Genomic DNA, 26,384 nt, shown 5'->3' on the forward strand with positions numbered 1-26,384 from the left:
TCCTATAGGGACAGCCGAATAACCTATTTGTAAACCTTTTTCTTAGTGTATGATAGCCAGTGTATATATATCTATATATATCACACACACACCTCTAATTGCTGGCTATCTGAACAGCGTGTTACTGGTGTTAATTGACACAGCGTTCTCTCTCACATCAGACTTTCAACTCCGGTTCCCTCCGCTGCTCTGGGGTTGACTCAACCACCCGGACAGTTTATCTGCGTATGGACGCTGGGTTAAACTTGTGTGATGCAGGATTTGGGCTCAACACAAGTCACAATCAATTCAATTAGCTAAATTAAATGAATTTACTCAGATCCAGCCTACCTAGACCAATGACTAACTGGAGATATGAGTTCTCTTTTCTTTTGGGGGCTATTCATTTACCGTAGCAAATGAGCAAAACTGTATGAGCCTTGATTTATTTTTAAGAATTAGCCAAGAACACTTTGACAAAAAAATGACTAAATTATACTTAATTCCTAAATAAATAAATACAAATCAAAACGAACTATTTTGTGAACATTAGCACGTGTATTTCATTTTTGCATGTCCCTGTATTTGATCCTGATATTTATGCCGCATCTGATGGAACTGAACACCCATTTCAGACAGAATGTTTCATTTACACGAAAAGATGACTCTTCGGTTAAATAAAAGCCCACCTTTCATAGACGAATATCGAGATAAATATCCGTAATAATTTAAAATATACATTTTAAACACCACCCTAAAGTCTAAAGGATGTAATATTTTTCGTCAAAAACAACAGGGCAAACCGTATGCAGGGACTAGCTTGTGTAATAGAATGTGCCTGTGTCACAGTTGGAAGAGTTTGTATATCATTTGTGATTCCATTTTGAATCTCCTTTAAGTAGCATGTAGTTTTAGTGGTGTCCTGTATGTGTAGCCGCCTTAAGTCTTCCTCCCGAAAAAAAAGACGCTTCTCAATGGCACTACCTTGAAAAATACAGGACACATGAATTAATAAAGCCCAAAAGACCGTCAGATGGTGACAATAATGGAAAAGCACAGTATTCTAAGCAGACTTTAGTTTAGCAGACCAAGTGCTTTATTGTATTTGAGCAAATGCTTATGGAATGGAGTTTATTATTATTATTGTGTTGAACAATAAACATCATAGAACATGAGTTAGCCTCCCTCACAGCACACAACAGTTTACTCCCACTGACCACCAGCAGACAGCAATACACACGCACAACACTTTAGCAACAGTTAGCAAGGACTCTGGGGCATCATTACAGACAGGACACAATCTGCAGGGAAGATCTCTCACCAAAACCTTTATAGTCATCTAGTCTGTCTGCCTATTAATTCCAACAAACGTATTTATTTTGTAACAGTATTTTGTTTTATTGGAGTTAATTCCATGAGTATTATCAACTTCAAATCCTTTCTGAGAAGAAATTGAGAAAATTCTGCCCCTGCAGAGTCTGTCAAGCCCAAGTCATGTCTTATTTCCCAAAACAGTTACAACTCCACATATAAACCTCCCACCAGTCTGTCCCAACAGCTGTGAACATTAAACACCCATCTGTGACACACACACACACTCCCATTAAAAAATGTACAGATTCAATCAAACCGGTACATTTACACCTTACAATATGTTAAAGCTAATATGTGGGGTCGTTTTGACTGTAGATGAACGCACATAGATAGGAAAAGTTGCTTTTGGCAAAATGGTAGGTTTAGTAGGGGGATATTGAAGCCTTTACGCAGAGGGTGAGGGTTGAAGGACCAGCCAACAATGGACAAAACCAGCCACCTATATCCTACTGGACTGGGGCTCAGTGAGTAAAGATATGTGTCATTGTCCAAGTCTGTGACATGGCAGCATATTCTCTATGGATCCAGCCTCCATCCTCCTAGAGCAAAAACAACACTCTGTTTTCTCTCAAAGCGTGCTCACCTTGACTACAGGAAGCCATCAAGGCCAAACAGAGCTGTATCCTCTTTTTGAGTCCTGTTTGTGAGGAAAGTGATAGCTGGCCAGTGGGTGGAAGGTGGAGCAGGTAGACGTTTCCCCTTAACCTAAAAAGGTTAGGGCTTAGTGAGCAGTGACGATGCAGTGACGTTAACATTAGATGGCGGACAGGGGGGAGCGACTCCTAAGAGTGTAGTCTGCATCTGAAATAGCACCCGATTCCCTAAATAGTGCACTACCTATGACCAGAACCCATCTAACTATAATCCTTAGCCCTAAGTGGGCTCTTGTCAAAATAATTGCACTGTTCTGGGGAATATGGTGCCATGTCAGACACACTCAAACTTGAGGAAGTGGTCAGAGGACAAGCCCGACAAACACCATCACGACAGTCACAGACACACACCACAGCCACGACACAAACAAAAAGGTATTTACTGAGACAGAAGCAGCGAGGAACGAAGGGTTAACATCAGCATAGATGCCATCTCCACACCAGGGAGGAGGTAGACGTTGTCCCTAGACACTGATCTATGTTCAGATTTGCAGTTTCCCCCCAAATGGCAAGGTTAGGATTTGGGGAAGGTAAACTGGATCAGTGCCTAATGACTATATTCTACCCATAAAATTACCACAATTGAGACTGACATATTAGTTTTGTTTGAAAACTCAGTCAATAAAATTGTCAATTTGACTCCATAACAATAATAGATTGAAAACACTTACTACACAGGGAGGGAGAAAAGGTGGAAAATAAAACTGAGGATACATCTCAAAGTAACCACCCTATTATTAAAATAAACTTTATACTTTATAAACAAAAAGTTTAAAAAAAAAAGGTAAAAATGTAAATAATTTGGAGTATAAAGGCACACCTCTTACACAGTGTATATGATACAAATACAGTTTAAAGCATGGTAAGGAGAGACTCAGATGGGGTTAAGTCTAGGAGAGCTACAATGGATCTAAACAGCCAAGACATAGGAGGAAGAAAGCGTATTCCTGCAACATGCATTTGTTTTGTTTTTACAGTACGTACAAGCATTGTACAAATTCAAGCAGTATCATTCTTCATATAACCCAACACTGTCATTCACTCAAAGGGTGGTGCTTTAAAATACAATTATATTTAATGACTTAAATGCAATGTAAAAATATATGTGAATATAATCTATGCATCTAAAACAATATGGAAGCTTTTTGCTTGTGATAGAATAGTAGAGGACAATGTTACTGGTTTTAGTTGGTTACCAATCACAGATAAAACACCACAGACTCTTCTCACTTGGTACAAGTCAGAGCCATATATATAGAGAGAGTAATAAACAGTATACACTCTGTACAAAACATTAGGAACACCTGCTCTTTCCATAACATACTGACCAGGTGAACACTATCCCTTATTGATGTCACCTGTTAAATCCTCTTCAAATCAGGGTTGATGAAAGGGAGGAGACCGGTTAATGAAGGATTTTTAAGCCTTGATACATGGATTGTGCATGTGTGCCATTCAGAGGGTGAATGGGCAAGACAAAAGATTTAAGTGCCTTTTGAACGGGGTATGGTAGTAAGTGCCAGGCGCACCAGTTTGTGTCAAGAACTGCAATGCTGCTAGGTTTTAAAGGCTCAACAGTTTCCTGTGTGTATCAAGAATGGTCCCCCACTAAAAGGACTTCCGGCCAACTTGATAACTGTGGGAAGTCTGAGTCAACATCCCTGTAGAACACTTTCGACACCTTGTAGAGTCCATGCCCTGATGGAAAAGGGGGTGAAACACAATATTAGGTAGGAGTTCCTAATGTTTTGTACACCCAGTGTGTATATGGTTCTGGTACAGGTATAATGATATTGTGTTTCCCTTGTTAAGACCACAGCAACCAGTCAGGATCGGATGCATAACATTTGGTTCCTTTTTGTGCAAAATATACAAATTTACCAAGTCAATTCAAACCTGCCAAATTCAGAGATAAACAACCTTTCAAAAACACCAACAAGTCTGAATAACAGACAAATGTTCAAAGGAGAGGCTGACAGGTTGGCATGATGTCACCACTTAAACAAAAGCATATTTTTCTACAACCCAGCACCTCTTCCCCACCCTCCCCTTCTCCCTCTCTCATGAAAACCTGAGACATGTCCGATTCAGGCCTGAACCATATGTAGAGATCTTTGTATGTCTCAGGGTTTTCCAACTCCGGTCCTGGAGACCTACTAGGTGTGCAGGCTTTTGTTCCAGCCCAGCTTTAAAACACCTGAAGCAACACAAAACATAGGCGCAGACATATTCATACGCATTACACACAATCGTACACATGGATTTTGTTTGGTTGATATGTGGTAGTGGAGTAGGGGCCTAAGGGCACACAGTGTGTTGTTAAATCTCTTATGAATGTATTGTAATGTTTTTAAAATTGTATAACTGCCTTAATTTTGCCAGACCCCAGGAAAATTAGCTGGTGCCTTGGCAGCAGCTAATGGGGATCCATAACTACACATACAGATTCAAATAACCAACTAATCAAGGTCTTCAGTCTGGACCAAAATTAGCTGAATCAGGTGTGCTAGTGCTGGGCTGGAGTAAAAGCCTGCATACCCAGTACCTCTTCAGGGCCGGGGTTGGAGACCTGAGACAGACAGATGTGGCTAAGACTCTGGTTCAGGCAGGTACGATGCCAGAGGTAAACACTGGGCTGTCGGTCCTGAACACACCCCTCCTCTCTCTCTGCTGCTCACTACATTCAGGCCCTGTCCCAAACCCACCTGTAGTCTCTCCTACTCCCTAGTGCCTTCCAGACAAGACACTTTCCCTCATCCCTAATACACCCCCATCAAAAATCTTGGGGCACAGTTCGATAGCTTCAAACAGTGCTTTTGTTGCAGCACATGTAACAGAACTAAAAAAATCCTATGTTTAACAACATAAAAAGTGCAATGATTTGTTTAAGGTGCTGATGGCAATGCAGGATCAAAGGTCCATGAAGGATCACACCACCGCCCTGCCCTTTCCCACAGGAAGTCACACACCAACTTCCTGGTAACTATCCAGAATGAGACAAACCAGATCAGTCAGTGATGTCATAAATCACACACAGCTCTACTGACCAGCTCCCCATCTCATTAAACACAGCTCTACTGACCAGCTGCCCGTCTCATTAAACACAGCTCTACTGACCAGCTCCCCGTCTCATTAAACACAGCTCTACTGACCAGCTGCCCGTCTTATTAAACACAGCTCTACTGACCAGCTCCCCGTCTTATTAAACACAGCTCTACTGACCAGCTGCCCGTCTTATTAAACACAGCTCTACTGACCAGCTGCCCGTCTTATTAAACACAGCTCTACTGACCAGCTCCCCGTCTCATTAAACACAGCTCTACTGACCAGCTGCCCGTCTTATTAAACACAGCTCTACTGACCAGCTCCCCGTCTTATTAAACACAGCTCTACTGACCAGCTCCCCGTCTTATTAAACACAGCTCTACTGACCAGCTCCCAGTCTTATTAAACACAGCTCTACTGACCAGCTCCCCGTCTTATTAAACACAGCTCTACTGACCAGCTCCCTGTCTTACTAAACATAACTCATCTTAACTTATCTTGTATATGGAGGGAGGGGTAGAGGAGAGCAGTGTGTGTGTGACAGGGGGATAGCAGTGTAAGGTGAGAATGGAGGAGTAACATCCACTGCCAGGAGGGTCTAAAGGGAAAGTGATGGATGATGGGACAAATAGGAAAGTAGCTTTGGCTGGGGCAGGGTTGTACTAAATGGCGATTGGATGGACTGGCTGAAGGTCAAATGGAAGACTGCTTCATACTTCCTGAAGACGAGCCATTGGATAAGCCTCAAGGTGCACTTCATCCTATACTATTTAATCTGAGTGACCGCACTAATGTTATCCAATCACAGCCCTGTTCATCCTCATTCTACCCCCCCCCCCCAAAAAGGAATGCAGAACAAACAAACAAAAACAATGCAGGTTGAGGACGTGGTGTTAAGAGGCAGTAAAAAAAACATTCCCAAAGTAAACAAAACAAACTAATAAAAAAGTACGGACTAGAACCTAGAATAGCAGTTCTCCTGTTCAATGTAACAGCGGAGAAGATGAATGTAAACGAATGATGGTATTAGCTGCTGAGAGGGACACCCTTGCTGACGGAGAGATGGAGCGCAATACCCCACCCTCACCCATCCCTTCTCTCCATTTGCTTTCCTCCATCTCTCCTCTTCCTAAGTGCCCCCTCCCCTTCCCCTGGGGGCTATGAGAGAATGGTGGTGATGAAGTCGTAGAACCTCTTGGAGTACTGCTCTGGGTTTACCGTGGAGATTTCAGCTCCCGCCTGCAGGGGGAGACACACGGTGGACGACAATCAGTCAAGGGAAGAAACCCAAACACACAACATTTACACCAACAGAGAAGTAGGCATGTGACCTCACACACACACCCCATGTTTGACGGTCTTAGCAGCATGAGCAGCCTTCTTCTTGGCATCGTAATGCTGCAGAATGTCAATGACCGCCATGAAGTACACCTCCTTCCTAGGAGCACCTGGACACAGACACACAGGATTATCCCTATATTATGAACTGGGTGGTTCAATCCCTGAATGCTGATTGGCTGACATGTTGGTAACCAGTTTATAATAGCAATAAAGCACCTCGGGTGTTTGTGGTATATGGCCAATATACCACGGCTAAGGGCTGTATCCAGGCCAACCGTGCTGCGTTGTGCCTAAGAACAGCCCTTAGCCGTGGTATATTGCTTAATTATATAACATGAAGCCACGAGAGGGCTACAACCATACTGCTCATCTATTTGGTATTTCTGACCCACTGATTTGAAGTGAACTGTTTGCTTTTTAGTCTTCTGTACCCCTCCTCTATCCCTTTCCTTCTCCTCCCTCATTGCCCCTCTCCACTCACTGTCGTTGCTCTTGATGGCATAGACGTCTATGGTGGGGTCAAACTCCCCCGGGGACAGGGGCTTGGTGCTGTCCAGGGTGTTACTGGGGGAGTCCGGGGGAGTGCCAATCCCTCCGTCACTCTCCCCCTCATCATCCCCCTCGTTATCCTCACTCTCTACTTCCTCCTGCTCAGCCCGCTCCACGTCATGGATCCCCACCAGCAGACTGTAGTCCATCAGCTTCAACTGGGCCAGGAACTGGAGGGAGGGAGAGGGAGACATAGAATAAAGTAATGGAGAGTAAAAGGGGAGAATTAAACTTTTGGTAAGAGTGAGACCAGGATTAATCCAACTCAAGTATTTATTCACTCACACCAGAAGAAATAACAGAACCACACACACACCTCCACGTCTTTACGTAGTTTCTCCAGGAACATCTTCTTGTTGTCATCGTCAATGTAGATCTTCTGTCCATCGTTGATGAAGTCGTTGTCCTTGTAGGTGGGCAGCTCCTTGGCCTGACGCCCCGCACAGACAAACACAGTCAGGACAGCAGAGGACACACCTGGACTCTATAACTAATTACATTATTAGAAAGGAGTCCAAATGTACAATCTATAAAATGATCCAACTAACTGACTCATTGAATTAAGTGATCTGTGACACATAAACAACAGTTAAAGACAGTGGGAGTTCTATGGAGGCTTGTGAGTTTCCATTGAGCCATCTGGCTACAGCACCATGTGTGGCCTGTGGTCTGCGGGGGGGGGGGGGGGGGGTCAGGAGGGGGTGTTATTCTGTGGCACAAAGGAAGGAGTGAGCAGGAAATGAGGTCACAGCAGCAGCACTGCTCAGAGAGCTGACAGAAGCAGTTCTACGGCAGCAAGGGAAAAGCGGCCACACAAACTCACACACATATAGCAACAAAGACCACAAACAATGCTGCAATGGCTGAGGCTCTCTTGCACACTCAGATAGGTGAACGTTATAATAATGTGGAGAGTCAACCAGCAGGTAGAGGCACACTAGTACCAGCTACAGACATCATCCTGAAAATAATATACATTGCAAATATCCATCCACCCATTCTATGCATCCTCAATCTCTTCCCAAACACTCATCTTCCTGATCAACCACTCTAAATCGCTCAATGATCAGTTCAGATATCAGAGAAAGTATAGAGCAGCTCATACAAGCAGTAGATCAGGTGCTGTACATAATGATTGTGGTTCAGAGGTAGACTGGGCTGACATGGTAGAGTAGCAGTAATAGACAGAATAGATGAAGTGAGATGAAAACAGCCGAGAGAGAGAGAGAATGTGAGAGAAAGAGGGAGAAAATGAGAGAAAAACAATGAGAGCAGGGTAGAGAAAAGATCGATCAGAGGGCCATTGCACAAGGCCTTCAATCAGGTGACCGAAGGCAGTTTTTTTGAACGGCATCATCATAGAATGACATGAAGGATCTCTGAGCTCTATCATCATTACCAGTGCGCTACAGGAAGTTTGTGGTACATCGGATGTGAGTGAGGTCGCTCGATAGTGCATTTGTCTCAGCTTGGCGAGAGAGAACAGGAGAATTGTAACAGATCACCAACTGAAGTATCAACAAATATACAGTCAAACCTCCAGGTAAATAAAAGGTCAATAAAACCAAAAGCAGTCAGTGAAACAGCTTGGTGTGGATGATAGTACTGCAGGATTGTGATTATTGGTCAGGAAGGACAGGAGAGGAATGGAGAGGCCAGGCCTGGTGGTGAGCAGCTGCAGCCCAGTGGTGCTGTGCTTTGGGCATGCTCAGACAACAGCTGTTCTAACCAGTCACGTGTCTCTCTCTGCCTGCCCGTCAACACCGAATGGGAATCGGTGTCAGCTACACACAGGTTGTGTCTGAAATAGCACCCGTTTTCCCTAAATAGCGCACACTTTTAGCCAGGGGGACTGATGGGCCCTGGTCAAAAGCAGTGCACTATATAGGGAATAGGGTGCCATTTCAGACGCTGACACACACTCAGAGGTACAGCATCATTACACTGTGTGTGTGTATTTCTGATTGACAGGAAGTGAAAGTGATTGGTTGAGAGTCAATAGCCATAGAGGAAAGGGGGAAAAAACAGCCGTGTGAAAAACTGTTCCAGAATAAGCCAGTTCCATCTGCCTGTTTTCTACATGTCAGTTCATTGCAGATGTCCTGTATCCGTCATTACATGAATCTGAAAAAGCTATGAAAATAAAATGATACGATTGATCTGATAAATTGAGCATGCCTGGACTTGGTTTTATAATATCATTTGATAGGTAGATAGATTGAGCATGCCTGGCCTTGTTCCTTACGTCTCTTACGTGTTTCATGGCGCAGTAAAAGCGCGTGGCGATCCGCAGCGTTTGCAGCCTTTGCTGAACGTTAGATTTGGGCCGCGGTGGCGCATCCTCAGGAGGGCGTGGCTGCTAGAAGAGGGGAGCGAGGGAGGGATGGAGGTAGGAGGATGAGAGGAGAGAGCCGGGGACAGGAAGGAAGGAAGTTTTAAGGAAAGGCAAGTGTTTAAGAAATATACAAACTGTATTAGTTTAAAGCGCGGCAAGGAAAGAGAACTTCTGAAAGAGTGTACAGCCTGGCAAGTGCTGCTAGAAAAGCCAAGGTTACAGGTTCAATTCCCGCAGGGATCACATACACATACTAAATTGTATGCTCTCACTGTACTGAAAATCTCTTTGGATAAAGCATCTGCTAAGTGTAAACAGAATCTGCATATCCTCCGGTTTTGTGCGCATAAGAAAGCTCTGTAGCAGCTAGGGTGGCATTTCAGGTGTTCTTTTAGACTGCTGCTAAGACAGACTATGTCAGGTAAAAGCCATGTCGCCTGTAGGGAGGGCCAGCCGGTAGCTAACAGTGTTAATAACACCACTACCAGCTGGCAGGAGGAACCCAGGGAGAGGAAACAATAACAACGTTAGATAGCAGAGATCTATAGTGGTAAACAGGTACCATGACAAATCTCTGGACCCAGGGGGAAGCTGGGAGTGCAGGCTTTTGTTTCAGCCCAGCACTAACACAATTGATTCCTAATCACATCACTATTCATGGACTAAACATTGACTGTGACGAGATCACTTGAATTAGGTGTGTTAAGAGCTGGGCTGGAACAAAACCCCGCACAATGCATACTGCAGCCCCATTGCCCACCCTGGCTGTAAAGTATGAATATGTTGATGTGAAATAGAAGTCCAGGTTCCATGTGAGGACAGTAGGACAAGCGAGTCTACAGCATGCAGAACAGAGTGGTTGGTGGAGGTGTTGGAGACGAACCTAGAGATGTAGGACCATGCAGAGAACGTGCATGGGTAGGGGGGGCATGCAATCAGTCAAGAGTGCTTGTTGTTTGTGTGTGAAACACTACACACCATACGGCTGTTACACACATTACACCACCTAACACATACTAACTACGATGTACCTCAACACAAACCAAATACCTTGTACCTCCATTCACCCCTCTTGTATTCATGAATACACAGCAGTGCCTATCACAACTTTTTACCAACTAACCAATGAATCAACCTATCGTGAAAATTTTGAAAATTTGTATTTAAAGCCAGTTTGCCATTAGAGATGAAACATGATAGTGCAAAGTAGTCATGCCTGAACACACACACACACACACACACACACACACACACACACACACACACACCTACTCAATGTGAGAAGGCCTTTAATTCATTCACAAGTCATGTAATTGAACAGTGATGGTGGGTGGTCATGGCATGCCTGTTCACGGATTTCTGTGAGCATACAATGTGTGTGTGTGTGTGTGGGATGTCAAACTTTTAGGAATAAACAGTGAACAACTGAATGCCGGGACTGTGGTAAAAGCAGCAGCAGTAGGTACTTGTCGTAGTACTGCAGCCGTTGTGGTTGTAAATTGAACAATTCAAGTCGTTCCACATCTTGGCTAGTCCGTTATCGCTGATCTGTCAGAAATTACTATTGGCATTCTGTAATAGTGACACATTAAGCTGAGAGAAGAGCGCTTACTGTGTAGTACAGTGTGTGATCAACAGCTTCTGTACTTCCATTTAAGTCCCTATTCTCTTCCTCAGAGGGCTATATTTAGACTGAGGGGTTCCCCGAAGTTACAACGCCCCGCTGGTTTTGGTGTTCCACCCGGCCAAGCTTCTACAGTTTTAGGAGGAAAGAGCCGGCCTGTCGGGTTCAAATGATGATCTAGATACTCAGACACGCACACAAACTCACACAAAATATGCCGAAAAGTTCAGTCTCACATGCCAGTTCACACCACATCGCACTTTCCCACACTGCAGGGAAGATTCCTGCCAACAGGGAAGGTTGCAGAATCACAAAGCCTGTGTTCTGTTTGTACAACTGCCATTGGCTGAATCAGAGCCATATATTTAGACCACACAGCTCTGGGCTGATTCACTCATTCACTCTCAAAGAAAGTCTGCTCTCATTACCAGAAAACTGAAGCATACAACAAACAGCATCTGATCAAATATTCCAGGAATGTAAACGCACACACACAAAAAAACATTCACTCTCTAGAAGACAAACAAAGCATTTGGCACACACATCTCTGTCTCTCACACACAGACAGCAAGCAGGGGAAGCAATGGGACTGCTGTAGCAGCAGCAAACTGAAGACACATGGAGCGTGCAAGAGTATGGTGAGTATAATGGGCAGGGGTCTTAACAGAAGAAGATGAACAGTTTGAACTACCTCCAGCCCCACCCCAAAAACCAAAGCAAACCAGCTCAGTAGAAGTGGAGCCATGTAGTTGATGACATAAGGAAGGGCCGGTAGGTAATGGACAGAAGCTGTTGGTTTAATGGACCAGGTGTTAACACACAGCTCTCTCCCTCCCTCGGTCCCTCCTTCCTCCCTCTGTTCCTCTCTCAGTCCATCCCTCCCTCAGTCCCCTCCCTCCGTCCATCCCCCCCTCCGTCGGTCCCTCCCCCCATCCCCTGGTTCCCCCCCGGCACCGTCGGTCCCGCCGTCGGTCCCTCCCTTCCTCGGTTCCCCCCCATATGGCTTTTTTAGGACAGGGAATGGCCAGGAATCAGAATCAAACTCCGTAATCAGTATCTATATCAATACACTAAAACACACCATGTATATGTCTGGTTGATTTGTGTGTGTGTGTAAATTACTGTACCTTCTCCTTGTCGCTGGCCTCCCTGGCCACAGTGGAGCCCTGATAGACAGAAAGATGTCAGACATTCCTTTTTCCTTATGAAAGTCTCCAATTATCCCCTCCCTCCCACCCCTACCTACCTACCTACCTTGAGGTCATATTTTTTGTAGACAGAGAGGCGGTGGGAGAAGACATTCCTGGTGACGATCATGTAGGTCTCGTCTCCGTCCACTGTGAGGCGGTACATCCCCAGGAACTGAGGCAGCAGCGTGTTGCCATGACACTCCACTATGAACTAGAGAAATAGAAGCATTGGAGGAGAGTTGGATTGTACTTTGGTACTTCTTGAGGTGTGTGTGTGTGTGTGTGTGTGTGTGTGTGTGTGTGTGTGTGTGTGTGTACCTGGTGGTACTTCTTGAGGATGTTGTGCATCTCAGCCACATCCTCACTGGTGATTGTTTTGATGACGTAGCGTTTGTCGTAGGAGGTGTGGAAGCGAGCCCCACTCCGACCCTGGGAATCACTGTTTAACGGAGCTGCACGGGTTAGGGAGTTCTACAAACAGAGAGAGAACAGTGAATCACGCATTTCTGTAAAAATCTGAAACAGTTTTTGAATCTATAGAGAGAATGTGAGCGAGAAATTGTGGGAGAGAAAGAGACAGTGTGTGATTGTCAGAGACAGCTGAAGTCAGGCAGGCCTCTAAGGCCCTTCTATCCATTGCTCACACCCTGCACCAGCCCAGCCACTGTGTGTGCGCTCGAGTGTGTGTGTGGACAGACACCCCTCCTTCCCCTGGGTGTGTGCCACCCTCCTGCCCCCAGCACACATCTGATGCCCTCCAGAGCAACCCCAGAGACACATCCCTTCCCTACCCCACTCCTCTCTGTAACCCCTTCCCCCCTCCATGTGTGGTTCTTCCTACCCTCACCCACTCTTTCTCCCTCCACCGTGATATAAACATGAGACAAAAAGACAGCTTCAGAGGACCAGAACACACAGACTTCCCTAATGCCAACACAGAGCACACACTAACTCTGTGTGTAAAACTGTATTCCGAGGGTACTGACAAAGAGAGAAACTTGGCAATAAACATGAAAGAAATATAGCAAGATTCAGAAGACAGAGAGAGGTGTTCAGTCTGCTTCTGCGTGCGTGTACCTGGAAATCCTGGTCGTCGATGCCAAAACGTTCTCTAAGGTTGCGGAACACCAGAGGACAGTACTCCTTAAACTTGAAATGGCTCGGCATGTTTTCCCTACACACATACACAGTACAAGCTGTTATTGAGATGGACATTTAACATCAGAGCATTTTGATTAGTGTGTGTTGTGTGCGTCTGTACACTTACTTGTTGAAGAGGTGATTGTCCACCTTGATCTTAGAGTAGGCCTTGAAGTCATCAGGCATCAGCATGATAGGGATCTGAACATGGCTCAACTCATTGATCTGAGAGCGAGAGAAAGCATAGTGTTATTGTAGAGTAATGACTAAATATAAACATCCGATCAGATTGAACTAATGTTAGTCAAATCCAGAAGCTTGTCCTTTTATTCAAGATGAGCATACAGCACCTCTGACCTCCATACTCCTCACATCCCCTTCATCTGTGTCTTTAGCTCAGTGACCATCATTCCTGGTTGTGCAGGCTTTTGTTTCAGCACAGTACTAAAACACCTAAACAACAACATTGACTAGACATTCTGTATTTCCTGAAATGTGAAACAAGGTTTTTGAATCCAACACGAGACAGTGTGTGGGGAGGCGGCGGCGGGCAGGGACAGGGTTGTAGTCAAGCTAGCCTTAAGACAGCAGGGATCTTTAAAACTGCCTGCAGGCATCAGTGCCTGTGACTCACACAGATTGAGGGATGGGGCTGGAGACAGATTGTCATAATCAGTTTCCAGCTCTGTGTGTCACTATGTGCGTGTGTCATGCTGAGAGGCTGTTCAGGTCCACAGTCTATGGTTTTATTAACTACTTCATGAACTACTTACTATAGCAGCCACTCTAGACTTATAGGTCTGTTACAAACATCATGAGGCCAGGGCCAATGAGACAATGGTTTTACAATTACCCAATGAGAGTCATTTCCATGTGAAAGGACCCATGAGCACAAAACAAGTGAAGGTCATAGGATAATGTCAAATTGGGTGTCAAATGAAAGCTAAGAGTCTATATTTGAGACATTAAGGCATTATACATATTTCCACCCAAAACATTTGATTTCTGGTCGAACAGATGGAAAAGGGGTCTTAGAAAAAACATCTAGCAGGAAAAGTCAGAGTAACTCTCAACCTCAACTCTTTGCCCAACCCCTTCAAATGTTAAAAAAAAAATGCCTTCAGGTGAGAAGTTGGGGATCAGGGAACTGTTCATAAATATACATTTTGGGGGAAGGTAAATGTAGTTCAAATCAAATCAAATTTTAATTGTCACATACACATGGTTAGCAGATGTTAATGCGAGTGTAGCGAAATGCATCTGCTTCTAGATCCGACAATGCAGTATTAACCAACGAGTAATCTAACCAAACAATTCCAAAACTCGGATTTCATCAACCTTATTGTCAAGAGACTGGACATTGGCGAGTAGTATGCTAGGGAGTGGTGCGCGATGTGCCCGTCTCCGGAGCCTGACCAGAAGACCGCTCTTTTACGTCGTTGTTTTGGGTCGCCGGGTGGGATCCGATCCATTGTCCTGGGTGGAAGGCAGAACACAGGATCCGCTTCGGGAAAGTCATATTCCTGGTCGTAATGATGGCGAGTTGACGTTGCTCTTATATTTCAGTAGTTCCTCCCGACTGTATGTAGTGAAACCTAAAGATTACCTTGGGTACCAATGTAAGAAATAACACGTAAAAAATATAATTACTGCATAGTTTCCTAGGAACGCGAAGCGGCCATCTCTGTCGGCAACGATCTTCTCTTTATCACTAAAACATACCTACCAGAAGTCCAATGGCACACTCTGATAATATAATTGTGCATTGCAAGAGTCGACGGCTCTGGACGGTTAGATCACAGCTGTATGGGGCCAAGCTCCTGACATCTATTGCCACTTGCGGTGCAAGTTCGAATCCTCCACGGGGCGCACGCCTTTCCATCTAATTTGCGCTTAGTGGAATTATTGTTTTTTAACAGGACAATGACCCAAAACACCAACCTCGAGGCTGCGTAAAGGCTAATTGACCAAGAAGGAGAGTGATGAGTGCTGCATCAGATGACCTGGCCTCCACAATCACCCGAAAACCCAATTGCAAAGCTGTCAAAGGCAAATGGTGGTTACTTTGAAGAATCTAAAATATATTTGTTTAACACTTTTTGGTTACTACATGATTCCATATGTGTTATTTTATAGTTTTGATGTCTTCACTATTATTCTACAATTTAGAAAATAGCAACAAAAAAAAAAAAAACTCAAATGAGTAGGTGTCCAAACTTTTGACTGGTACAGCATGCATGCCTGCATGCATACATGCATACATACATACATGTATACATACAATGAGGGGGGAAAGTATTTGATCCCCTGCTGATTTTGTCCATTTGCCCACTGACAAAGAAGGGATCAGTCTATAACTTTAATGGTAGGTTTATTTGAACAGTGAGAGACAGAATAACAACAACAACATCTAAAATGTTCTAAATTGATTTGCATTTTAATGAGGGACATAAGTATTTGACCCCTCTGCAAAACATGACTTAGTACTTAGTGTCAAAACTCTTGTTGGCAATCACAGAGGTCAGACGTTTCTTGCAGTTGGCCACCAGGTTTGCACACATCTCAGGAGGGATTTTGTCCCACTCCTCTTTGCAGATCTTCTCCAAGTCATTCAGGTTTAGAGGCTGACATTTGGCAACTCAAACCTTCAGCTCCCTCCACATATTTTCTGGGATTAAGGTCTGGAGACTGGCTAGGCCACTCAAGGACCTTAATGTGCTTCTTCTTGAGCCACTTCTTTGTTGCCTTGGCCGTGTGTTTTGGGTCAATGTCATGCTGGAATACCCATCCACGACCCATTTTCAATGCCCTGGCTGAGGGAAGGAGGTTCTCACCCAAGATTTGATGGTACATGGCCCCGTCCATCGTCCCTTTGATGCGGTGAAGTTGTCCTGTCCCCTTAGCAGAAAAACACCCCCAAAGCATAACGTTTCCACCTCTATGTTTGAAGGTGGGGATGGTGTTCTTGGGGTCATAGGCAGCATTCCTCCTCCTCCAAACACAGCGAGTTGAGTTGATGCCAAAGAGCTCCATTTTGGTCTCATCTGACCACAACACTTTCACCCAGTTATCCTCTGACTCAATCAGATGTTCATTAGCAAACTTCAGACGGGCATGTATATGTGCTTTCTTGAGCAGGGGGACCTTGCGGGCGCTGCAGGATTTTAGACCTTCACGGCGTAGTGTTACCCATTATTTTCTTGGTGATTATGGTCCCGGCTGCCTTGAGATCATTGACAAGATCCTCCCATGTAGTTCTGGGCTGATTCCTCACCGTTCTCATGATCATTGCAACTCCACGAGGTGAGATCTTGCATGGAGCCCCAGGCCAAGGGAGATTGACAGTTCTTTTGTGATTCTTCCATTTGCGAATAATCGCACCAACTGTTGTCACCTTCTCACCAAGCTGCTTGGTGATGGTCTTGTAGCCCATTCCAGCCTTGTGTAGGTATACAATCTTGTCCCTGACATCCTTGGAGAGCTCTTTGGTCTTTGCCATGGTGGAGAGTTTGGAATCTGATTGATTGCTTCTGTGGACTGGTGTCTTTAATACAGGTAACAAACTGAGATTAGGAGCACTCCCTTTAAGAGTGTGCTCCTAATCTCAGCTCGTTACCTGTATAAAAAGACACCTGGGAGCCAGAAATCTTTCTGATTGAGAGGGGGTCAAATACTTATTTCCCTCATTAAAATGCAAATAAATTGTAAACATTTTTGACATGCGTTTTTCTGGACTTTTTTGTTGTTATTCTGTCTTTCACTGTTCAAATAAACCTACCATTAAGATTAGACTGATAATTTCTTTGTCAGTGGGCAAATGTACACAATCAGCAGGGGATCAAATACTTTTTTCCCTCACCGTACGTACGTACATAAAATACAAAGTGATAAAAACATATATAGCTACTTGTGCAATACATTCTATAGATAAAAGGATAAGTAGAGTATTGTTTTAAATGTGTGCATGGTTGTCTGTCTGTATGTATGTATGTACATAAAATACAAAGTGATAATATAGCTACTTGTGCAATGCACACATACATACATACATAGTTCAAGTCAGACATTTACATACACTTAGGTTGGAGTCATTAAAACTAGTTTTTCAACCCCTCCACAAATTTCTTGTTAACAAACTATAGTTTTGGCAAGTCGGTTAGGACATCTACTTTGATAAGGACACAAGTAATTTTTCCAACAATATTAATATTGCGGAAAGATTGTTGCTTCCATCAATGTAATTGTCTGCATAATTTCCAATCCCCCATATATTTTGGGGGGTAAATATGTATCCATATACACATACTTTAAAAAAATAATATATATTTATTATTCCCCACAAACCCTTCCACCCTTCCCCCAATTGGAGTAAACTAATAAACAATAACACTTAGGCTTCTACCTTCAGTTTCTACATATTACACACATTTTACAATCTATTTTACAATAGTTATATTTTGTTTGTTTTTAGTCCTTCCTTTATTTCTGATGTCCATCCAGTTTGATTTCTATTTGTAACTGTGCTATTTCAATTTCTGAACCTATATACATTTTATAGACCCCGTATGTTTTACATTAGTTATCTTATTAGTCCCACCCTTCAGCTCCATTCAACCCCTCCCATCTATCTCTCAACACCATCCAGTCCCACCCTTCAGCTCCATTCAACCCCTCCCATTTATCTCTCAATACCATCCAGTCCCACCCTTCAGCTCCATTCAACCCCTCCCATCTATCTCTCAACACCATCCAGTCCCACCCTTCAGCTCCATTCAACCCCTCCCATCTATCTCGCAACACCATCCAGTCCCACCCTTCAGCTCCATTCAACCCCTCCCATCTTATCTCGTAACACCATCCAGTCCCACCCTTCAGCTCCATTCAACCCCTCCCATCTATCTCTCAACACCATCCATATTGGATTTCTATTTGCCATATATTTTTCAACTGTGCTGTGATGCTTACCAAAAGTACTGAACCTTTCTATTCTCATAGCTTCTACAGAGTGTAAATTAAAAATAAACATTTTTGCTAAAATAATTATTCTATTGATTGATTGACTATGGCTTTTTAAAAACAACCAGTATTGCTATCTGCAGTGTTAGTTCTAGACAAATGTTGCAATTCTTCAGCCATTCCTGGACCTGTGACCAAAAACGAGCTACAAATGGACAATACAAAAATAAATGATCTAATGACTCTGCCTCCTCACAGCAAAATCTGCAGAGCTGGGAAGATTGTATCCCCCATATACAGTGGGGCAAAAAAGTATTTAGTCAGCCACCAATTGTGCAAGTTCTCCCACTTAAAAAGATGAGAGGCCTGTAATTTTCATCATAGGTACACTTCAACTATGTCAGACAAAATGAGAAAGAAAAAAAATCCAGAAAATCACATTGTAGGATTTTTAATGAATTTAATTGCAAATTATGGTGGAAAATAAGTATTTGGTCAATAACAAAAGTTTCTCAATACTTTGTTATATACCCTTTGTTGGCAATGACAGAGGTCAAACGTTTTCTGTAAGTCTTCACAAGGTTCACACACTGTTGCTGGTATTTTGGCCCATTCCTCCATGCAGATCTCCTCTGGGGCTGTTGCTGAGCAATACGGACTTTAAACTCCCTCCAAAGTGGGAGAACTTGCACAATTGGTGGCTGACTAAATACTTTTTTGCCCCAGTGTATATAACATTCTATTGGTTGTAAGAATTTTGTATAGTAATTTAAATTTAAATATTAGACGTTTTGAATCCGGCGTTGTTTTGCGTATCAATTCATAAACCACGGGCCATGGAATGGGTACATCGTAAATCTCTTCCCAACAATTTTGCAATTTATATGGCACAGCTGTTTTTGGGTCCTTAAATGAAATTGGAAAAAAGTTTCACTTTTTTTTAACCATTTATGTTCTTTAATACAGGGCCGACATACAAGTACCATACTTTTCCCCACTTCTACTTGCCTCTTCCATTTTTGTGGTAATGCTGCAATTAGTTGGTTGTAATTTTGGGTAGAGCAGACATTTCTATATTTCTTTTGATTTAAATTTCTTTTGTTTTATATATGAATACTGAATTGCATGGCCTCTAAAGGCACATTTAAAAGTGTCCCATACAGTAAAGGGATCTGCTGTACCTATGTTATGTCTGAAAAAGTCAGTTATAAATTATTCTGTCCTAGTTCTAAACAATTAATCTAGTAGGCTTTGATTAAATTTCCAATATCCTAGCTCACGTGGAAATTCTGTAGAAGTAATATATATGGCAATTATGTGATGATCTGACCACATTCTGTCCCCTATCAACACTTTTTAAACTTTTGGTGCCAGAGAGAATGGCATAAGAAAGTAGTCAAGATGACTAGCTTGATTAAGCCTCCGTCATGTAGATCTCACTAGGTCAGGGTATTTAAGTCTCCATATATCCACTAATTCCAATATATCCATGACATTCATGATTTCCTTAAGTGCCTGAGGGTGCCTGAGGGTTTGTAGTGTGATTTCCTTTGCGGTCCATAGAGGTATTTAAGACCGTATTAAAATCTCCCACCCTAATAATAATAATAATAATAATATAGTCTAGTGTTGCCTGTAGAGTTGATAAATAAAGATTCTTATATATATTTTCAAAGCTTGGATCGTCATTATTTGGACCGTATAGGTTAATAAGCCATATCTGTTTATTGTCCAATAACATATTTAAAATAATATATCTACCTTGATGATCTGTTTGGACAATTTGCACATTTGGATCAAAATTACTGTTAATTAAAACCATCACTCCTTTTGGGAGAAATATATTTCCGCCCACAGTCCTTTTTCCACAAAATTTTAAACTAAAACTGTTGAATGAGTTTCCTGTAAACAATAGATATTATATTCCTTCTCTTTTAGCCAGGTAAATACTGATCGTATTTTCTTATTATCGGCTAAGCCATTACAGTTGTGTTACTTTTTAATGATAATAAGAAAATACTTATTTCACCACTTACCATAATGAGACAACTTTCAATTCTATTTATCAAAATATATGTTTATAAACGTACCATTAAAAAGTAACATGATGATTGAGTGTCTATATAGCTGTACCATGATATTTCCATTGTTACTAAGTAAACCTCCAATTAGTCCCCACTATTCCACCTGCTAAAAGCCCTCCTCATCCCGAGTTGGGTTGTCATCCCAATGCCCGGCAGGCCACCCCCGACCTCCCGTATCCCATAGCCCTGAAAAGACTGGAATCCATCCTTCGAAAAGAGCACACAGTGCCATTTACAGATCAGAAGTAGATCAACCACCAAATGCATTTTCCATCACCCTCAACTCGATTTGTATTATCTATAGCAATAAAAAAATATTTAAAAAAAATAAGAATATACACATTTTTAAAATCCTGTTTCTTAATTGCCATAATTAGCTATTAATATTTGTAGTAATGTAGGCAATTTATGCAAAGGATTTTACCTCTCACCAGTCTCACCATTACCAAAATTACATTTTTGCAAGTAATTATTATATTAGCAAACAATTGTGAATCATCCTATTTTGTTTCTAACGTGTTTTACTCCTTCGCAACAGTTGTGGGATACGCACATACACCCCCACAATCATACACACTCAACCCTTTCCCCCCACACAACCATAGGCTCACATGCTCAACAGTTGCACCATCCCAGAGCCCAACTCAAGAAAGGTCTTCATTTACGAATGCATATACAGTTGCAGCTGTATGAGAAGGCCTGCAAGACTGTGCAAAAAAAAAAAATGGGCAGGAATGGAGAATTTTATTAACCATTGTCACATCCTAGATGGAGGTCAAATGTACACCTCTCATGAAAACACCCACAACACGGTCCCCCGTATTGACCATATTCCCAAGCATCTCCATGCAGTCAGACTTCTGATTTTGTACCACAATAATATACCCCCTCTGAATGTTCGAGTGTGACCCCCTCCCCATTGGTTACTGCAGCTAGTGTTGACAGCACTGCAACAGACTCATTATTTCACTTAATCAAAATTCCAGTGGGTCAGAAGTTTACATACACTGACTTGACTGCCTTTAAACAGCTTGGATAAAAAATAAAAAAAATGATGTCATGGCTTTAGAAGCTTCTGATAGGCTAATTTACATCATTTGAGTCAATTGGAGGTGTACCTGTGGATGTATTTCAAGGCCGACCTTCAAACTCACTGCCTCTTTGCTTGACATCATGGGAAAATCAAAAGAAATCAAAGACCTCAGAATTCTTTTTTTGTCCTTGGCAGAAATTTCCAATAGCCTGAAGGTACCACGTTCATCTGTACGAACAATAGTATGCAAGTATAAACACCATGGGACCACGCAGCCGTCATACCGCTCAGGAAGGAGATGCGTTCTGTCTCCCAGAGATGAACGTACTTTGGTGCGAAAAGTGCAAATCAATCCAAGAACAACAGCAAAGGACCCTGTAGAGATGCTGGAGGAAACAGGTACAAAAGTATCTGTATCCACAGTTAATCGAGTCCTATATTGACATAACCTGAAAGGCCGCTCAGCAAGGAAGAAGCCACTGCTCCAAAACCGCCATAAAAAAGCCAGGCTAAGGTAGAGGTTGATCGATTAATTAGGGCCGATTTCAAGTCTTCATAACAATCGGAAATCGGTATTTTGGACACCAATTTGGACAATTTTTTATATTTTTACACAGCTTTATTTAATTATTATTTAACTAGGCAAGTTAAGTTCAAGTTCAAGTTAAGAACACATTCTTATTTTCAATGACGGCCTAGGAAAGGTGGGTTAACTGCCTCGTTCAGGGGCAGACCGACAGATTTTCACCTTGTCAGCTCGGGGGATTCAATCTTGCAACCTTACAGTTAACTAGTCCAACGCTCTAACCACCTGCCTCTCATTGCACTCCACGAGGAGACTGCCTGTTACGCGAATGCAGTAAGCCAAGGTAAGTTGCTAGCTAGCATTAAACTTAACTTATAAAAAACTATCCATCATAATCACTAGTTAACTACACATGGTTGATGATATTACTAGTTTATCTAGTGTGTCCTGCGTTGCATATAATCGATGCGGTGCATATCATTGCTCCAATGTGTACCTAACCATGAACATCATTACCTTTCTTAAAATCAATACACAGAAGTATATATTTTTTAAACCTGTATATTTAGCTAAAATAAATCCAGGTTAGCAGGCAATATTAACCAGGTGAAATTGTGTCACTTCTCTTGCGTTCATTGCACACAGAGTCAGTGTTTATGCAACAGTTTGGGCCGCCTAATTTGCCAGAATTGTACGTAATTATGACATAACATTGAAGGTTGTACAATGTAACAGGAATATTTAGACTAATGGATGCCACCCGTTAGATAAAATACGTAATGGTTCCGTATTTCACTGAAATAATAAATGTCTTGTTTTCGAGATGATAGTTTCCGGGTTCTACCATATTAATGACCTAAGGCTTCTGTGTGTTATTATGTTATAACTAAGTCTATGATTTGATAGAACAGTCTGACTGAGCGGTGGTAGGCAGCAGCAGGCTCGTAAGCATTCATTCAAACAGCACTTTCGTGAGTTTTGCCAGCAGCTCTTCGTTGTGCGTCAAGCATTGCGCTGTTTATGACTTCCAGCCTATCAACTCCAGAGATTAGGCTGACAATACTATAGTGCGTGGTGTGTTGGTGTAACCAATGTGAAATGGCTAGCTAGTTGGGGGGGTGCGTGCTAATAGCGTTTCAAACGTCACTCGCTCTGAGACTTTGTGGTTGTTCCCCTTGCTCTGCATGGGTAACGCTGCTTTGAGGGTGGCTGTTGTCGATGTGTTCCTGGTTCGAGCGAGGAGAGGGACGGAAGCTATACTGTTACACTGGCAATACTAAAGTGCCTATAAGAACATCCAATAGTCAAAGGTTCATGAAATACAAATGGTATAGAGAGAAATAGTCCTATAATTCCTATAATAACTACAACCTAAAACTTCTTACCTGGGAATATTGAAGACTCATGTTAAAAGGAACCACCAGCTTTCATATGTTCTCATGTTCTGAGCAAGGAACTTAAATGTTAGCTTACATGGCACATATTGCACTTTTACTTTCTTCTCCAACACGTTGTTTTTGCATTATTTAAACCAAATTGAACATGTTTCATTATTTATTTGAGGCTAAATTGATTTTATTGATGTATTATATTAAGTTAAAATAAGTGTTCATTCAGTATTGTTGTAATTGTCATTATTACAAATAAATAAATAAATAAATAAATATATATATATATTTTTTTTTAAATCAGCCGATTAATCGGTATTGGCTTTTTTTTGGTCCTCCAAGAATCGGTACCGGCATTGAAAAATCATAATCGGTCTACCTCTAGACTACAGTATGCAACTGCACATGGGACAAAGATCGCACTTTTTGGAGAAATGTCCTCTAGTCTGATGAAACAAAAATGTAACTGTTTGGCCATAATAGCCATCGTTATGTTTGGAGGAAAAAGGGGGAGGCTTGCAAGCCGAAGAACACCATCCCAACCGTGAAGAATGTGGGTGGCAGCATCATGTTGTGGAGTGCTTTGCTGCAGGATGGACTGGTGCACTTCACAAAATAAATGGCATCACGAGAAGGAAAATTACGTGGATATATTGAAGAAACATCTCAAGACATCCGTCAGGAAGTTAAAGCTTGGTCGCAAATGGGTCTTCCAAATGGACAATGACCACAAGTATACTTCCGAAGTTGTGGCAAAATGGCTTAAGAACAACAAAGTCAAGGTATTGGAGTGGCCATCACAAAGCCCTGACCTCAATCCCATGGAAAATTTGTGGGCATTACTGAAAAAGCGTGTGCGAGCAAAGAGGCCTACAAGCCTGACTCAGTTACACCAGCTCTGTCAGGAGGAATGGGCCAAAATATACCCAACTTATTGTGGGAAGCTTGTGGAAGGCTACCCGAAACATTTGACCCAAGTTAAACAATTTAAAGGCAATGCTACCAAATACTAATTGAGTGTATGTAAACTTCTGATCCACTGGGAATGTGAATAAATAAATAAAAGCTGAAATAAAGAATTATCTGTATGTGTATCTCTCACGCGCACACACACACAGAAATGTCATTGATTTTAAAAGAAAATCACATTTTTTGTCCACTAAAATAACATCATATTGATTAGAAATACAGTGTAGACATTGTTAATGTTGTAAATGACTATTATAGCTAGAATAGCTGATTTTTTTATGGAATATCTACATAGATGTACCGAGGCCCATTATCAGCCACCATCACTCCTGTGTTCCAATGGCACGTTGTGTTAGATAATCCAAGTTTATCATTTTAAATGGCTAATTGATCATTAGAAAACCCTTTTCAACTATGTTTGCACAGCTGAAAACTGTTGTTCTGACTAAAGAAGCAATAAAACTGGCCTTCTTTAGACTAGTTGAGTATCTGGAGCAATGGAGTGAAGAGGCAACTCCAGGATACTGGCCTTCGAGGCAGAGTAGCAAAGAAAAAGCCCTCTCAGACTGGCAAATAAAAATAAATGATTAAGATGGGCAAAAGAACAGACACTGGACATTATCCTGGAGTCACCTCCTCACTGTTGACGTTGAGACTGGTGTTTTGCGGGTACTATAAAAGGAAGCTGCCAGTAGAGGACTTGTGAGGCGTCTGTTTCTCAAACTAGACATTAATGTACTTGTCCTCTTGCTCAGTTGTGCACTGGGGCCTCCCACTCCTCTTTCTATTCTGGTTAGAGCCCGTTTGTTGCCGTGGAATTGCCCAGAGTCGATATTATAGTCTGCCCTTTCTGTGAGGGCTTGATTTAAAAAAATGTGCAATAGCTAAGTGTTTATGTTGTAATCCAATATAGACAAAAAGTATCGGTATCATTTTATCATATCATCCTGTTTTAATAGGTGGCGGGCCAATATGCCCCTGTCATGTGGGATTGATGCCTGCATCTCTCTCCTAATGCTGAAGGATCCAAACAACAGATGGTGTAGAACATGGTCTCAGCAGGACTCTCCTCCACCTCTAGACCAAATGAGGTGTGATAACATCCGGGAAGAGAGCATGCAAGAGAGAGAGAGACTGCAGCTTGGCCCAGGAGGAAAGGAGACAAGGTAAGGAAGCTAGTGGACTTCAGGAGGGGGCAGGAACTTGATAGATGTTAAGGAGAGAGAGAGAGACTGTCAGTGATGTGGGGTGCCAGGTAACAACGTCACTCAGAGACTGTCAGCATCCTGTGTACATCAGAAGAAGACGTCCCCACATAAAAAAAACTATTTCACACACATTACAAAGGCAGGAAAGACGACAATGCCCCTACACTTCCATTCTCATTCCTGTAACTGATCAAATACACATGCAAAGCAGGTGATGCTCTCCCTTGTCATCAGAGGGGAGATGAGAGACATGACCTCTGTGAAAGTAGTCAGTCATTCAGTCAGTCCCCCCCCTCACACACACAGGGCCAACCTTCAGGAGGACAGCACAGAGGCAGGCAGCAGCAGCAATGTATTCTGGGGGTTGACGGTGACAGAATACAAACATCTCCCCTGAAGGAAGCAGGATTACTAGTCTCTCTGTCTAATTATATCATGGTGCATTCATATGTTCAGTCAGGCAGGCAGGATTTAACCCAGAATGAAGAGAACCACATAGAACAGCATTTCCTGGACCTCCAGGTTTTGAATACCCCAACAGGATGTGTTCCAAATGGCACCCTATTCCCTTTATAGTACACTTTAAACCAGGGTCCAAGAGTAGTGCACTATAAAGGAAATAGGGTGCCATTTGGGATGCATAGTCACTGTGTTCCTTGGCCTGTTCTTATCACCTCGGAGTGAAGCTGAGTGGTGCAGAGTGGAACTCTCATGTTTATGTTGTGTTTAATCTCCTTCTCCTTTGATGATGGCTCTTATCTCTCTGCAGCACGCTCTCTCTCACTCTCTCTATCTCAGCCTGGCCAACTTTCACAGTTCCACTTCCTGTTCTTCGTTGCCTTGGTGACGGAGTCTGGGGTTTCCGCCACGGAGCAGAGTGAGCATGCTCCGTGGCCCCAGTGGACAGGAAGTGGGAGAGGAACTCCGCACAGAGAGCCTAATTTCTCATAACACCGTTCTCAGACAGACAGACAGATCTCAGACAGACCG

The 26,384-nt window shown here is 42.7% G+C and overlaps 1 protein-coding gene across 4 annotated transcripts in view; it reads right to left on the bottom strand.

The window, feature by feature from the left end:
* Positions 1-1,047: 1,047 nt before the first annotated feature.
* LOC109909915 (phosphatidylinositol 5-phosphate 4-kinase type-2 alpha) overlaps positions 1,048-26,384 on the bottom strand; it is a 35,208-nt gene continuing 9,871 nt past the window's right edge. The window contains exons 2-11 of one of the 4 annotated variants that reach the window (XM_031796554.1): positions 13,358-13,455; positions 13,168-13,264; positions 12,409-12,561; positions 12,155-12,301; positions 12,028-12,066; positions 9,187-9,297; positions 7,258-7,371; positions 6,874-7,111; positions 6,396-6,499; positions 1,048-6,290 (exon numbers count right to left, since the gene is read on the bottom strand). In XM_031796554.1, the coding sequence (XP_031652414.1) occupies positions 6,210-6,290; positions 6,396-6,499; positions 6,874-7,111; positions 7,258-7,371; positions 9,187-9,297; positions 12,028-12,066; positions 12,155-12,301; positions 12,409-12,561; positions 13,168-13,264; positions 13,358-13,455 (1,182 nt within the window). In that variant the 3' untranslated portion in view covers positions 1,048-6,209. Of the gene's footprint in view, positions 6,291-6,395; positions 6,500-6,873; positions 7,112-7,257; positions 7,372-9,186; positions 9,301-12,027; positions 12,067-12,154; positions 12,302-12,408; positions 12,562-13,167; positions 13,265-13,357; positions 13,456-26,384 lie in introns of all 4 variants that reach the window. The other 3 variants (XM_020509000.2, XM_020508999.2, XM_020509001.2) reach the window with 3 other exon arrangements.

This window comes from Oncorhynchus kisutch, linkage group LG18 (assembly GCF_002021735.2).
Source record: "Oncorhynchus kisutch isolate 150728-3 linkage group LG18, Okis_V2, whole genome shotgun sequence".
Lineage (NCBI taxonomy): Eukaryota > Metazoa > Chordata > Actinopteri > Salmoniformes > Salmonidae > Oncorhynchus > Oncorhynchus kisutch.